The sequence below is a fragment of the Cherax quadricarinatus genome, chromosome 44, assembly GCF_038502225.1.
Source record: "Cherax quadricarinatus isolate ZL_2023a chromosome 44, ASM3850222v1, whole genome shotgun sequence".
Taxonomy (NCBI): domain Eukaryota; kingdom Metazoa; phylum Arthropoda; class Malacostraca; order Decapoda; family Parastacidae; genus Cherax; species Cherax quadricarinatus.
Genome location: NC_091335.1, coordinates 12,001,587 through 12,018,356, shown reverse-complemented (window position 1 = coordinate 12,018,356; position 16,770 = coordinate 12,001,587). Strand labels below are relative to the sequence as shown.

Here is a 16,770-nt window from a genome sequence, read left to right as displayed (position 1 = left end):
AGCGGAAATGTTCGATTATTGCCGATGTTCAAGAGTGAACAAATCATGCCACACGTCCAATACACGTCAATTGGCAGGCCTAATATGCTTTCACAAATGTGCTGATATTATTTATACCATTTTTACAATAATGCAGCAGTCTGCATAACAGTGAATCATCTATTTTTTGTGTGAATAAAAATTCAAAATGGAAAGCAAGCATAATATAAGAGGGGTCTGGAGACGTGACTAGTGAACAGAGAAAATGTTATTTTTGTGCTAGGAATGTCTACATTGTTTATTCTGGCCCCTATTTTCAAACTGGCCTTACTTGAATTGTGTATGAAATTGGCGAAATAACCAAGTTCTGATCACTATATTGGGTAGTTGACATCAGTAAATGAGTGATTTATTGTGCTCAATAGACAGAATAAATGGAGTTCTAGCGAAATAGCTACGAGTATGGTCGACTAAAACAACGGAATTGGCGGAAAATAGGGCTCAAAGTGGGCAAAATCAGTGATGCGTAAATATCGCAGAGACCGCTATTTCCATAAGTTTTTCATCAAATTTCATACTTCTGGTGTCATTACCACTGGGAAAAGATTCTCTATCATTTCATTAGAAAAAATAATTTTTTTTTAAATTCTTCAACACTGAGAGCAAGTTTGTGAGCTGGGGTCTCGACAATGAAAGGGTTAACACTTCAAGTGGTCTACTGATCTCAAATTTACATTTAGCAAACCTTTTTTTAAGGTTACCCCTGATGCTAACTTTATAATGTTACTCCACTGCTGACAGGTACCCAACCTTAGTCATCTCATCACAGCTATGCTACTACCACCGCTACAACACCCTCTTACAGCTTGCCACTTCTCTCCCGCCAGTACGTATATACGTATACTTGTTTCTTAGTTGTGTCTGTACTAGGACTGATGAAAACACCTACAGTAAAATGCTTTTTTTGATTAGTGCATAAGTATCTTTAATCTACTAGGGCCAGTAAGCATTCAACAGTGCTCCTTTATTCTTGTTTTTTCTCCCACGCCTTTCTTTAACCAAGAATGAATAGGTAGCCTTACTGTAGTCCTCCAACTGTGGAAGTGGCCCAAGATCCTTCCCCTAGCAGATCTTTCAGAATCACATATCAATGCAGTTCAAGCCTAGGGAATTTCCTGGCCAGTCATCGAAGAATACCTCACAATTGTGAAGCCTTGAACAACTGATTTCAATGTTGCAAGGAGCACTGTCTAGCATAAAAATCACTGTACCACACTGCATGAAAGATTCAGGCAAGTGACCACAAAGCAACTCTAGGTCCGTTATTACAGTAAACATTTGTGGGGATCTTTTTCAGCTTTTATGGATGTGCTTTTGGTGTGGCCATGTCATCAACACTGTCCTCAAGGAATTGATGCAACAAGACCTTCACTGAAAGCTCACACAAATCGATGGCTTTTATTTCTTTCATTTGATGGTCTACCTTATGTAATCCAATGGTCTGTGCAACTGCCTCATGTCAGCGACTTACTCCTGCCCATATTAGTTTGTCAAAGCCAAAAGTGTCTGCCAAATTCAGCTTTCAAGACCCAATGACACAGGGACCCACAGACACAAAACTGTCCACCATACATCCTAGAAGGCACTTAGGATACAACCAGTAGCCTTAGGAAATCTTGCAACAGCCCACTATGAGCTGCCAGGCAAGTAATACTTTGTTTCATCAAAAAATCTACCAGGGTAGGGTATTATTTTAAAGACAAGCACTGTCTTGTATTTTATGTATTTTGTGGTATGTTCTCTATGCATCTGATAAAGCACCCTTCGTGGGTAAAAAGTAGTACATTAAAAACTTCCCTGTATATTAGCTCTTATTTTTTCCACAGTACTATTAAATATACACAGAGAGAGCAGCAAGAGTATTATGTATAAGGAACTATTATATTTATTAACACATGATGAATATTATGTACAACAGAGATGATTAATATTATTTACATTGTTGATAATGAATGCTTTCATACTGACAATGGAGGATATGTCATGAATGATAAGCAAATTGGTAAATAGTGAGAGGAAATCACTGGTGAAAACAAAATTATCATACACTATGGTCAAGAATGATACTGTGAAAAAAGAATCAGCAATGATGAGAGAACTATGTAGAAAAGTGGCAAATACAATATATCATTTGTGTAGAGCATTCATTAATATTAATGAAAATCAACTACATTATTGAGTCACTTGTGCTTAACACTGACAGCTAACTTATAAAACAATAGAGCAATCTTTACACTGATATTAGATAAAGGAAGCTTGTGTACAATTAACAAGCAAATAGATTCATAGGTACTGATGATTTACAGATACCGTAGAGGTTCAAGAAAACATTGGAATTGTGTCTTGTAATGAAGAATTCAAGGTGACACCCATTAGCAATGAATATCACATACTGTGGTGTCACAGTATGACATAAGTTGTTTTAGTGGAAGAACTTGTACTTTAGAGTTAAGGAGTGCATATACCAGTACTTAGGAGTGTCTGATAAAAGTAGATCTTGAAGAGAAGGTCATGGCTGATCTGAACATGTGACACTGATGCTCACTGTCAGTCACTGAAGAAACAAGTGCTATGCACAAGAGCACTAAAAATTACCCATTATTGTACAATGGCTTTGTGAATTATTATTCTTTTTCCTACTGAGCATACGAGAAAATTGTTGAATAAAATGTCAAGTACCTTAGGTGAGACCATATACTGTTTAACAAGTAAACTGTAAAGAGCACTAGTACTATATTTTAATGTTGCTAACTACTGTATGAGTTACACCTTTGTGAATAATAAAAACAACAGCTATTCTTCCAAATTTAAGTGTTGTAAACATAAATGACATGATAGCTGATACTCACTTGGCTGTAGGCAGTAGAATTTGGAGCCTGGACACCATTGTCCATGTAGACTCGCACCTGACTTTGACTTGTTATTGTGGAGACAGGTGCAGGTGGGCTTGCTGAAGGTTTAAACTTGTATCTTCCTATATATTTGGCTGGCCGTTTGATACTGTAACAAGCAATATCTCAAGTATATTACAAAGACAAAAATATACAATAAGAGCAGAAAGCCTTTCCTATAGAGGAAAATAATAAATGCACAAGTCTGAAAATAATCACACACCAAATTCATGAAATATTTCTGCATTAAAAATCGTTCCCAAAATACAATTTTTTTTTTTTAACTTGCTGGCTGTCTCCCACCAAGGCAGGGCGACCCAAAAAAGAAACACTTTCACCATCATTCACACCATCACTGTCTTGCCAGAGCCACACAGATTTAACAGTAATCTTTTTTTTTTTTTAAGCATGTCAGCTATTTCCCACCATCATTCACACATAATCACTGTCTTTGCAGAGGCACTCAGGTATAACAGTTTAGATGTCACTCCAAACAGCTAATAACCCAAACCCCTCCTTTAAAGTGTAGGCACTCTACTTCCAACCTCCAGGACTCAACTCCAGCTAACCAGTTTCCCTGAATCCCTTCACAAAATACAGTAGTACCTCGGTACTCGAACAGCTCCCAACTCGAACAATTTGGTATTTGAACACTTTGTTCGGTAAAAAAAAATCGCTCGGTAATCGACCATTTGCCTGGCACTCAACCAAACAAACATGACCTGCCAGAATTTTGCTGTAAACTACTTCGTGTTTCTTCATGATTTTTGGTGTTTTTTATATTATTTGTATAAATAAGTCACCATGGGGCCTAAGAAGATTAGTGATAACAGCCAACCAAAAAGAAAATTGGTTAGTCACAACAGAGATGAAAACAGAACTCAAAGCGAAATATGAAAGCTGTGCCCGCGTGTCTGATCTTGCTACTGTGTTTCGCATGGCGAATTCTACAATCTCTACGATACTGAAAAATAAAGATGCCATTAAAAAGACTGATGTTGCAAAAGGAGTGAAAGTGGTTAAAAAACAAAGACCACAAACAATTGAAGAGGTTGAGAAATTGTTGTTGATTTGGATCAATGAAAATCAGTTAACTGGTGATAGTGTTTCTGAGACCTTCATTTGGGAAAAATCAAAACATCTGTACTCCAATGTCTTGAAAAACACTCCTGGAATGAGTGTTGATACAGGTAGTGAAGTGTTCAAAGCATGCTAGGCTTGTAAAGTGAGTGTTAAAATGCTTTTGTAAGTGCATTTTTGGGGGGGTCTGAAACGGATTGATCTATTTTTTTTTTTTATTATCACACTGGCCGATTCCCACCAAGGCAGGGTGGCCCGAAAAAGAAAAACTTTCACCATCATTCACTCCATCACTGTCTTGCCAGAAGGGTGCTTTACACTACAGTTTTTAAACTGCAACATTAACACCCCTCCTTCAGAGTGCAGGCACTGTACTTCCCATCTCCAGGACTCAAGTCCGGCCTGCCGGTTTCCCTGAATCCCTTCATAAATGTTACTTTGCTCACACTCCAACAGCACGTCAAGTATTAAAAACCATTTGTCTCCATTCACTCCTATCAAACACGCTCACGCATGCCTGCTGGAAGTCCAAGCCCCTCGCACACAAAACCTCCTTTACCCCCTCCCTCCAACCCTTCCTAGGCCGACCCCTACCCCGCCTTCCTTCCACTACAGACTGATACACTCTTGAAGTTATTCTGTTTCGCTCCATTCTCTCTACATGTCCGAACCACCTCAACAACCCTTCCTCAGCCCTCTGGACAACAGTTTTGGTAATCCCGCACCTCCTCCTAACTTCCAAACTACGAATTCTCTGCATTATATTCACACCACACATTGCCCTCAGACATGACATCTCCACTGCCTCCAGCCTTCTCCTCGCTGCAACATTCATCACCCATGCTTCACACCCATATAAGAGCGTTGGTAAAACTATACTCTCATACATTCCCCTCTTTGCCTCCAAGGACAAAGTTCTCTGTCTCCACAGACTCCTAAGTGCACCACTCACTCTTTTTCCCTCATCAATTCTATGATTCACCTCATCTTTCATAGACCCATCCGCTGACACGTCCACTCCCAAATATCTGAATACGTTCACCTCCTCCATACTCTCTCCCTCCAATCTGATATTCAATCTTTCATCACCTAATCTTTTTGTTATCCTCATAACCTTACTCTTTCCTGTATTCACCTTTAATTTTCTTCTTTTGCACACCCTACCAAATTCATCCACCAATCTCTGCAGCTTCTCTTCAGAATCTCCCAAGAGCACAGTGTCATCAGCAAAGAGCAGCTGTGACAACTCCCACCCTGTGTGTGATTCTTTATCTTTTAACTCCACGCCTCTTGCCAAGACCCTCGCATTTACTTCTCTTACAACCCCATCTATAAATATATTAAACAACCACGGTGACATCACACATCCTTGTCTAAGGCCTACTTTTACTGGGAAAAAATTTCCCTCTTTTCTACATACTCTAACTTGAGCCTCACTATCCTCGTAAAAACTCTTCACTGCTTTCAGTAACCTACCTCCTACACCATACACTTGCAACATCTGCCACATTGCCCCCCTATCCACCCTGTCATACGCCTTTTCCAAATCCATAAATGCCACAAAGACCTCTTTAGCCTTATCTAAATACTGTTCACTTATATGTTTCACTGTAAACACCTGGTCCACACACCCCCTACCTTTCCTAAAGCCTCCTTGTTCATCTGCTATCCTATTCTCCGTCTTACTCTTAATTCTTTCAATTATAACTCTACCATACACTTTACCAGGTACACTCAACAGACTTATCCCCCTATAATTTTTGCACTCTCTTTTATCCCCTTTGCCTTTATACAAAGGAACTATGCATGCTCTCTGCCAATCCCTAGGTACCTTACCCTCTTCCATACATTTATTAAATAATTGCACCAACCACTCCAAAACTATATCCCCACCTGCTTTTAACATTTCTATCTTTATCCCATCAATCCCGGCTGCCTTACCCCCTTTCATTTTACCTACAGCCTCACGAACTTCCCCCACACTCACAACTGGCTCTTCCTCACTCCTACAAGATGTTATTCCTCCTTGCCCTATACACGAAATCACAGCTTCCCTATCTTCATCAACATTTAACAATTCCTCAAAATATTCCCTCCATCTTCCCAATACCTCTAACTCTCCATTTAATAACTCTCCTCTCCTATTTTTAACTGACAAATCCATTTGTTCTCTAGGCTTCCTTAACTTGTTAATCTCACTCCAAAACTTTTTCTTATTTTCAACAAAATTTGTTGATAACAGCTCACCCACTCTCTCATTTGCTCTCTTTTTACATTGCTTCACCACTCTCTTAACCTCTCTCTCTTTCTCCATATACTCTTCCCTCCTTGCATCACTTCTACTTTGTAAAAACTTCTCATATGCTAACTTTTTCTCCCTTACTACTCTCTTTACATCATCATTCCACCAATCGCTCCTCTTCCCTCCTGCACCCACTTTCCTGTAACCACAAACTTCTGCTGAACACTCTAACACTACATTTTTAAACCTACCCCATTCCTCTTCGACCCCATTGCCTATGCTCTCATTAGCCCATCTATCCTCCAATAGCTGTTTATATCTTACCCTAACTGCCTCCTCTTTTAGTTTATAAACCTTCACCTCTCTCTTCCCTGATGCTTCTATTCTCCTTGTATCCCATCTACCTTTTACTCTCAGTGTAGCTACAACTAGAAAGTGATCTGATATATCTGTGGCCCCTCGATAAACATGTACATCCTGAAGTCTACTCAACAGTCTTTTATCTACCAATACATAATCCAACAAACTACTGTCATTTCGCCCTACATCATATCGTGTATACTTATTTATCCTCTTTTTCTTAAAATATGTATTACCTATAACTAAACCCCTTTCTATACAAAGTTCAATCAAAGGGCTCCCATTATCATTTACACCTGGCACCCCAAACTTACCTACCACACCCTCTCTAAAAGTTTCTCCTACTTTAGCATTCAGGTCCCCTACCACAATTACTCTCTCACTTGGTTCAAAGGCTCCTATACATTCACTTAACATCTCCCAAAATCTCTCTCTCTCCTCTGCATTCCTCTCTTCTCCAGGTGCATACACGCTTATTATGACCCACTTCTCACATCCAACCTTTACTTTAATCCACATAATTCTCGAATTTACACATTCATATTCTCTTTTCTCCTTCCATAACTGATCATTTAACATTACTGCTACCCCTTCCTTTGCTCTAACTCTCTCAGATACTCCAGATTTAATCCCATTTATTTCCCCCCACTGAAACTCTCCTACCCCCTTCAGCTTTGTTTCGCTTAGAGCCAGGACATCCAACTTCTTTTCATTCATAACATCAGCAATCATCTGTTTCTTGTCATCCGCACTACATCCACGCACATTTAAACAACCCAGTTTTATAAAGTTTTTCTTCTTCTCTTTTTTAGTAAATGTATACAGGAGAAGGGGTTACTAGCCCATTGCTCCCGGCATTTTAGTCGCCTCATACGACACGCATGGCTTACGGAGGAAAGATTCTTTTCCACTAATTTACATTATTCCTCATGGGAAAAATTCGTTAGGTACTTGAACAGATCAGCACTCGAACAGCCTTCTGGAATTAATTAAGTTTGAGTACCAAGGTACTACTGTACTATTACCCTGCTCACACTCCAAAAGCTCATCAGCTCCCAAAAACGATTCATCTCCATTCACTCCTATCTAACACACTATAGAAACCATACCACGGGCGGGGTTAGAACCCGCCCGTGGTATGGTTTGTTTGCAATCATGTCATTATGATTTCGTGAGTCATGTTAACACACTATAGGTTCGAACCTCTGAATTCCAACAAGAGTTGAGAGCATGTCTGGACTCGACTTACAGATGCAGCTAGTAACTTAGCCAGGTAAATGAACCCGTCTCACTTGTCAGGGGTCGCTGATTCGAGCCTTTTGGAGACTTTAAAAAAATTAGCAACTCCTTCTTCAGTATAGATTACTAAAAATAAGAAATGCACACAAGTGAGCATTTATATGGGTAGTAGAGTCATTGGCCTTAGCCCTCAAAGGTAATACAGCCTATCTTCACTTAGCGACGTACCCATTTACCGACCACTCGGACTTAAAACCAGCTCTCCAACTAGAATACAAACTTAATACATATTAGAGCTGATTTCCTCTATTCTGTTTATTGCAGTATACAGTACACTACTGTATAAACATTTAAAAAATACTAGAAATGTTATATATGGTGCAAAGGTGACATTATAAAAATATCTAAAGATGACTGACACAAATCCACTACCAGTAGAGTATGCTCCTCGCTTAACCCTTTGAGGGTTCAAGCCGTAGATCTACACCATGAGCTCAGCTTACTCAGATAAGCTGTGAGCAGTAACTTTGGGTCTAGATATGAGAGACTGCATCTATGTGTTAAGTATGCACCAAATAAAACAAATCCTGCAGCAAGCAGTGCATAATAAGAAAAAAAAATGCGACCATGTTTTTTGGATAAAAACACCGACTTTGTGGTGTATTTTCGTATGGTATTTACGGTTGTATTCGAGGTTTCTTGATCTCATTTGACAGAATGGAAGATATATTACAGAAATAGAGATGATTTTGAATGGTTTTAGTACTCAAGATAGCTTGAAATTGAGATCAAAATAGCAGAAATGTTCGATTTTTGCCAGTGTTCAAGAGTAAACAAATGACATCACATATCCAATACATGTCAATTGCTGGGTCTAACATACATTCACAAATGCACTGATATTATTTATACAATTATTACAATACTGCATGACAGTGCATCTTCTATTTTTTGGTGTGAATAAAAATTCTTTATGTACAGAAGACCATCATTTAGCATGAGTTTATTTGGCACGATTTAAATATTGCATGATCGTATAATTAATTTAACATGGTTAGGTTTGTGGGAAGGAAAAAAAAATTCTCTTTTGCTCAAGCGGCCAGCTTGTTGTGGAGCAGCCAGGGAGCCCTCCCACCACCCCTGGCCACTCCCCGACACCACCCCACCATCCCAACGTTAGTAATTCATACATGTCCAGTCCAGTCTTTCTCTGCTACAAGGCAGCTGTGTTTGTGAATTGTGTTATGATATTTTAATTACTTCATCTTGCATCTGCCAAGCAATCATGACACTCAGTACACTCAGTAGCCATACCAGTGTTGCTGAAAGTGGCACGAAGAGGTATAAGCACTTAAGTCTTAGAATTAACAGATATTAGACAAGAGATAACCTCTAGCTGTAATGAAGTGTTACTTTGTACACAGAAAAAGAGGTAGACATGACTTACTGAATGGCGACTGACTGACTGAACTGACTTACTGAGTGATTTGACTGACTTACTGAGTGATGTGACTGACTTACTGAATTGACTGACTTACTGAGTGACTTGACTGACTTATTGAATGACTTTACTGACTTACTGAGTGACTTGACTGACTTACTGAGTGATTTGACTGATTTACTGAATGACTGAACTGACTTACTGAATGACTTGACTGACTTACTGAGTGACTTGACTGACTTACTGAATTACTTGACTGACTTACTGAGTGACTTGACTAACTTACTGAATGACTTGGCTGAATTACTGAGTGACTTGACTAACTTACTGAGTGACTTGACTAACTTACTGAGTGACTTGACTAACTTACTGAGTGACTTGACTGACTTACTGAGTGACTTGACTAACTTACTGAGTGACTTGACTAACTTACTGAGTGACTTGACTAACTTACTGAGTGACTTGACTAACTTACTAAGTGACTTGACTGACTGAATTACTTGACTGACTTACTGAGTGACTTGACTGATTTATTGAATGACTTGACTGTCTTGACTGACTTACTGAGTGACTTGACTAACTTACTGAATGACTTGACTGACTTACTGAGTGACTTGACTAACTGAGTGACTTGACTAACTTACTGAGTGACTTGACTAACTTACTAAGTGACTTGACTAACTTACTGAGTGACTTGACTAACTTACTAAGTGACTTGACTGAGTTACTTGGCTGACTTACTGGGTGACTTGACTGATTTAATGAATGACTGAACTGACTTACTGAATGACTTGACTGACTTACTGAATTACTTGACTGACTTACTGAGTGACTTGACTGACTTACTGAATTACTTTACTGACTTACTGAGTGACTTGACTGACTTACTGAGTGACTTTACTGATTTACTGAGTGATTTGACTGACTTATTGAATTACTTGACTGACTTACTGACTTGACTAACTTACTGAGTGACTTGACTGAGTTACTTGGCTGACTTACTGGGTGACTTGACTGATTTACTGAATGACTGAACTAACTTACTGAATGACTTGACTTACTGAGTGACTTGACTGATTTACTGAATGACTTGACTGACTTATTGAATGACTTGACTATCTTGACTGACTTACTGGGTGACTTGACTGACTTACTGAATGAATTGACTGACTTGCCTGACTTACTGAGTGACTGGACTGATTTACTGAATAACTTGACTGACTTATTGAATGACTTGACTGAGTGACTGAATGACTTCAGTACCAGAACCTCTACCATCCACCTCAGCCCAGTAGGGCCACAGCATAACTCTCCACTTTCTTCACAATCATCCACAAACACCAGCACCCATAATTTAAGGTAAGAAATACTATTATTTCTGTTACATTTGTAGTCTTAAGCATTAAAAACAACATAATACATCACAACAATGAACTAAAACTACATATTCACTTTTGTTATTGCAGGATATTGAGGCCTAAGAAAAAAGTTGTTTGGCTTTTTTGGAGGCTCCCAGGAACGTAACCCTATTTTTCCAGTAAGTTCTTCAGTTCATCTAACACAATTTTACCTAACACGGCATTTTCAGGACCTTAACTACCGTGCTAAATGAAGGTCTACTGTACATAAAAAAATCAAGATGGGATTCATCTGTAAAGCCTGGAAACATAACTACTAAACAGAGGAAATGCTATTTTAGTTCCAGGAATGCCTGCATTGTTTATTCTGGACCCTATTTTGAAAATGGAATATTTTGAACTTTGTGTGAAACTGGCCAAATTACCAATTTCTGCTCACTTTTCTGCATAGTCGAAATAGTTGATTGGGCAGCTTCTTGTGCTCAATCGATAAACTAGAAGTAATACTAGCGAAATAGCTATGAATTTGGTCAACTGGAATGAAGCAACTGGCCTAAAATAGAAGTCAAAGTGGGGAAAATCGCCTATGCGTAAGAATTGTTGACGCAGTAAAATTCACGAGTGTAATTTCATCAGTTTTCCATCAAATTTCATACTTTTTGTTTTATTACCTTCAGAAAAAGATTCTCTACCATTTCATAAGAAAAATATCAATTTTTTTAAAATTCTTGAACCTTCAAAGGGTTAACGACCAATTCACTTACCAACCTACTCTTAGGAATGGAACCCTGTCATTAAGTGAGGAGAGGAGTTGTGCTTTTCTATCCCATTATTAATGGCTCTTTGAGTACACTATACAATTTTCCGAGTGTGTGTGTGTGCCAAGGGGTAATTCTGATTCATTTCACAAAGAATTATGCATAACAAAACTCTTCAATACACTTTGTGAATCATGCAGTTTCATACTGCAACCCTAAATCTACATATTGCATTACTGGTAGGAATAGGACAGCATATGATAGAGCTTTCACATAAAGTGAATCAGCATGAAGCAAGGGAGACCTGTGTTTATGTAGTATTACAATGCCTTGACCACAAAACTGAAACCCTTATACAACAAAATTTGGAAAAAGTTAATTAAGCACATGTGACATACACTCATTATAATATGCTGTATGGCAAACTTACCTAGGGTACTGTGGGCCACAGAGAATAAAGCAGCAATTTCGACAGCATCCTCTAGAGAAAGGATTATATCCACCTCTGAACTTGCCGGTTACTTGCTCATTTGTAGTTCTCCCTCTGCTAACCAAAACCATGTGGAACCCCGTGAGGCCAAGAATTGGAATTAAGAGAAGAGCAATGACGCCCATCACCACCATACTGCAAAAGGATATGCACATGAGAAAAAATATAGATGAAGCTACACAGTTGCTAGTAACAATGCCACAAAAAAAAATTGTAATCCCTATTTCTGAAAAACATCCACAATTTTCCTGTTTTAAATCACAATACATGTATATAGCAAGACTTGTAATTACTTCAAGCTTACTCTACCTCCAGCTAACACGGGGTGATCGAGATGTGTAACAGCTTACAAAAAAATAAAAAAAAAACAATTAGAAATTAGCATTTACACAAGGGATTTCACAGTGTGAGGATCCCAGGTAACATTTCTGTTTAATCTTAATAAATGACTTTGATTCTTAATGAATTAGAGGCCTATATAAAATTTTAATTCTTGTATTTCAGTGCAAAACGGCTGGTGTGTTAAAAAAAAAGAATTTTTATAATTAGATACAAAACTATTTAAGAGACATCAGAAAATTTATTATTTTATAACTTTTGCAACGAAATACATCTCGTTAGGGACAGTTACCATAACAAACCAAACAATTTCATTTTTTTTTTCAACAAGTCGGCCGTCTCCTACCAAGGCAGGGTGAACCAAAAAGAAAGAAAATCCCAAAAAAGAAAATACTTTCATCATCAGTGAACACTTCCACCTCACTCACACATAATCACTGTCTTTGCAGAGGTGCCCAGATACAATAGTTTAGAAGCATATATAACATACCCCTCTAAACTGCCAATATCCCAAACCCCTCCTTTAAAGTGCAGGCATTGTACTTCCTATTTCCAGTACTTTATTCCAGCTATATAAAAATAACCGGTTCCCCTGAATCCCTTCACTGAATATTACCCTGCTCACACTCCAACAGCTCGTCAGGTCCCAAAAACCATTCGTCTCCATTCACTCCTATCTAACATGCTCACACATGCTTGCTGGAAGTCCAAGCCCCTCACCCACAAAACCTCCTTTACCCCCTCCCTCCAACCTTTTCGAGGATGACCCCTACCCCGCCTTCCTTCCCCTACAGATTTATACGCTCTCCAAGTCATTCTACTTTGATCCATTCTCTCTAAATGACCAAACCACCTCAACAACCCCTCTTCAGCCCTCTGACTAATACTTTTAGTAACTCCACACCTCCCCCTAATTTCCACACTCCAAATTCTCTGTATAATATTTACACCACATTACCCTTAGACAGGACATCTCCACTGCCTCCTTGCTGCACCATTTGGAACCCAAGCTTCACACCCATACAATCGTGTTGGTACCACTATACTTTCATACATTCCCTTCTTTATCTCTATGGATAAAGTTTTTGGTCTCCAGATATCTCAATGCACCACTCACCTTTTTTCCTTCATCAATTCTATGGTTAACCTCATCCTTCATCAACCCATCCGCTGACAAGTCAAATCCCAAATATCTGAAAACATTCACTTCTTCCATACTCCTCTCCAATGTGATATCCAATTTTTCTTTATCTAAATCATTTGAGACCCTCATCACCTTACTCTTATCTATGTTCACTTTCAACTTTCTACCAATTTCCAATTTCCTTAGCAGACACCAAAAAAGCTGACAAATTTCAATGCATATGCCAACAAAATCTTTAACCTCAACCAACAGATATTGTTTACAGGTTCACAAGACCTAATAATGTGCCTACAGCAGTAGGTAGCACATAATATAGAAATGTATTATGATACACTATCAAATTAGCACTTTTTTATTGTACCCTTATTCTTGCAATATTAAAGCAATTGCATTAATTAGGCAATCAGCCAACACTGTTGGCTATGCATTTTCTGCCTTAAACAAGTGAGAATAGTAAGAAGCAAATTTCTGACTTATCTATTCTCCTTGGTCATTACCTTTATTGAGTACAGGCTAGTGAACTTGCAGGCCTATACACCTTGGCTTCTTATACTTGTACATGAATCTAAGGGAACTTCCAACTGAGGTCATACTTCAAGAGGAAGCATTTAAGGTAGAAGAAATACCTCTCTGTGAAACAAGAAAAGCCTCAGGACTGATAACACTTGAAAGTCTAACGTAACTATCTGTAGTATTGTGAAAAGTTATGCTACTCACTATGCTATAACCCAACAGGAGCTCTGGAAAGAATTTATGTGGTGTATGCACTAAACCTAGCAGTCCCAACTAGGCAATCTTGGTAAGCCAGTCAAATATCATCAAGTAACAACCTATTAGCTGGTCAACATTTAGCACTCGGACTGTTAAAGCCTCACTTGATCACAGGCTGTATCTAAGTAAAAGCTGCACTACTGACAGTCCTACATGAACCTTATTCAATAGCTGGGGAAGACAGAGGGGATGGGAATGCCAGATTTTAGCTATAGTAGTATAAATTATTATTGTTATACAGCAGGTCAACAGCAGCTTCCAGTGGAAATCAGTGAATTATTCTCAGCATTTATTTATTAAATGTATACTGATAACACTTCTTGTATTTGTAATGTATAATCCAAGGAGATTAGCTTATGATACATTTTTTATTAGAAAATGAAATAAATCACATCAATTTCAAAGTTAAAAAAAATAGAACAGATGAAGATAAATTCCTTGGCCTGTGTTTGAACAAATTTAAATTTCATAAACATCTTATTCAATAAAAATTAATTAAATAGACTTTAAAGAAAAATTTTAATATACAACCCTTCAACCATAGACCTTGTCCTTGTGGTAGCACACAGAGTAAATAAACACAATGGGCAGAAAATGATCACCTTCAAGGAAAAATACACTTTTATTTTGGCAGTTCAATACCCATAATGCCTTTCTATTAATTTATAATGATTTATTATATATACTAAGATTAGTGTAGTCGTACTGCATTTTAAATTTCCATTAATGTAAATCAGGAACAGATTTCGTACATTCCCACAAAGCATAAAGTCATCAAAGTCCAGATAATCAAGTGTTTAATAAGGCTTTTAAAAAAGAGTGGTTTTCGATTACTATATATGTACAAGAAATAATAAGTGTGTACACTAGTTTGCAATTTCTGAAATATGCAGATACAAGGCAAGAAATCACTACAGTACTGTATTAGTGAAGAAGTTTATGTATGGTACAACAAAATTTTGTAACCATAAAAACTGAAAACAGTAAACTAATTTCAACATATGAATATAGAGAGCAAGCTTACATAGTAGTATAGCTCTATGTGCATTAACACTGTGGCAACTCTCCCAAAAAGCCAATTGTAATCATCAACATTACACTACCCAGTATATAGTATATGGAAAACCACTAACCTTGCAACCACTGACTCTGCAAGGTTGTCAGTATATCTGTAGGAGTGTCATTCTATTAGTTATTTAGTAAACTGAGGCTTTTACCTTTACTCCTATTAACATACTTAGGCTTTCCACCTTGTCTCTGTTGCCTACTATTTAGCTTCCTCTTCATGAGGAGTATTTCACAGGGTTTTCTTATCCCCTACTCTTTCCATATTCATTAATGATGTTCTTCACAGTACTGTACATCCAATACTATATACTGTACTCTTACTCCAACCCATATTCCTTATTTTTTTAGTGTGAGTGTGAAATTGCTTGCTTATAATTTCCATATACGCTCCACTCTGGCTTATTTAAGCCACCAATCATTATATGTAATTTCACTACTGTCAAATAATTAAATGGAAATATAAGTTGATATACATTAACCTAACAAAGACTAATCTAGTTGAGAATAACTAATACAGTGGAACCCCAAGTTTCGTCCTTAATCCATTCCAGGAGCTAGGACTAAAGTCGAAACATCCTAAAGTCGAAGCAATATTTCCCATAAGGAATAATGTAAATCCAATTAATCCGTTCCTGCTGTCAGAAGGCATAACAAAATAGTACTTCACTATGACGCTATTATCAACTCTACGGCTTATTTATCTATCAAAATTCATCTAATTTGACATAATAAACAATATAACATTAAAACCTGATATACACTCAAGAATGAATAAAATATGTACACATGTTATTACGTATGTGGTGGCAGGGGTGTAAGGCACTCGTGGGCATTCTTGCTCCAGCTATGAAAACGTCTTCCCATTCTTTCCTCCTTCAAACATGTTAGTATAAGAGAAAACGGTGTTTGAGGCAAACTGCATTAGATCACTTCTTTCGTAAGAAAACTATATTGTACAAATGAACTGGTGTACGTACACTATTTACATACCTTGCAGAAGATAAGCAGAGCGGCTTATGATGCTAGGAATTTATTTCGTTTTGTCCTTTTTCTATTGCTTAATTGCTACATTCTTAATGCTACACTTTGTCACTGAACTCAACTGCTTTAAACTCCACAACTTGCACCTGTGTTGGCATGCAGGAACACATTAAAATCACTAAGAGTGTGTTATTAATCTTGAATATGCCATATTAATAATGATAACAACACAATAACAACATAAATATGAGATGTTTTTCCAGTCGGCTTGACGGAGTGAACATAAACCATTTGTGTCTGGACTGCTAACAACAACAACAACTGGTTTGTTTACAAAACTCAGCAAACCTTCTACACTCTCATGTACTCATCTTGTTTACTCCTCTCACTCTACATTAAGACTACAAATATTTTAAGTAATAAGTGTACTGTATATGCCTTTTATTGCTCTAGGGCACTTCAAATACCTAGTATATAATGTGTCTCACGAAATCGTACTGACACGATGAGATGTTTTTCCAGTCGGCTTGACGGAGTGAACATAAACCATTTGTGTCTGGACTGCTAAC

The 16,770-nt window shown here is 37.8% G+C and overlaps 1 protein-coding gene across 5 annotated transcripts in view; it reads right to left on the bottom strand.

Annotated features, from left to right (window-relative positions):
• Zdhhc8 (zinc finger DHHC-type containing 8) overlaps window positions 1–16,770 on the bottom strand; it is a 117,025-nt gene that overhangs the window by 74,091 nt on the left and 26,164 nt on the right. For all 5 annotated transcript variants that reach the window (XR_011393148.1, XM_053789178.2, XM_070094098.1 and 2 more), the window contains exons 5-6: window positions 11,839–12,033; window positions 2,889–3,039 (exon numbers count right to left, since the gene is read on the bottom strand). Coding sequence is in view for 4 of the 5 variants with exons in the window: in XM_053789178.2 (XP_053645153.1) it covers window positions 2,889–3,039; window positions 11,839–12,033 (346 nt within the window). In the remaining variant the exon portion in view is untranslated. The remainder of the gene's footprint in view (window positions 1–2,888; window positions 3,040–11,838; window positions 12,034–16,770) is intronic.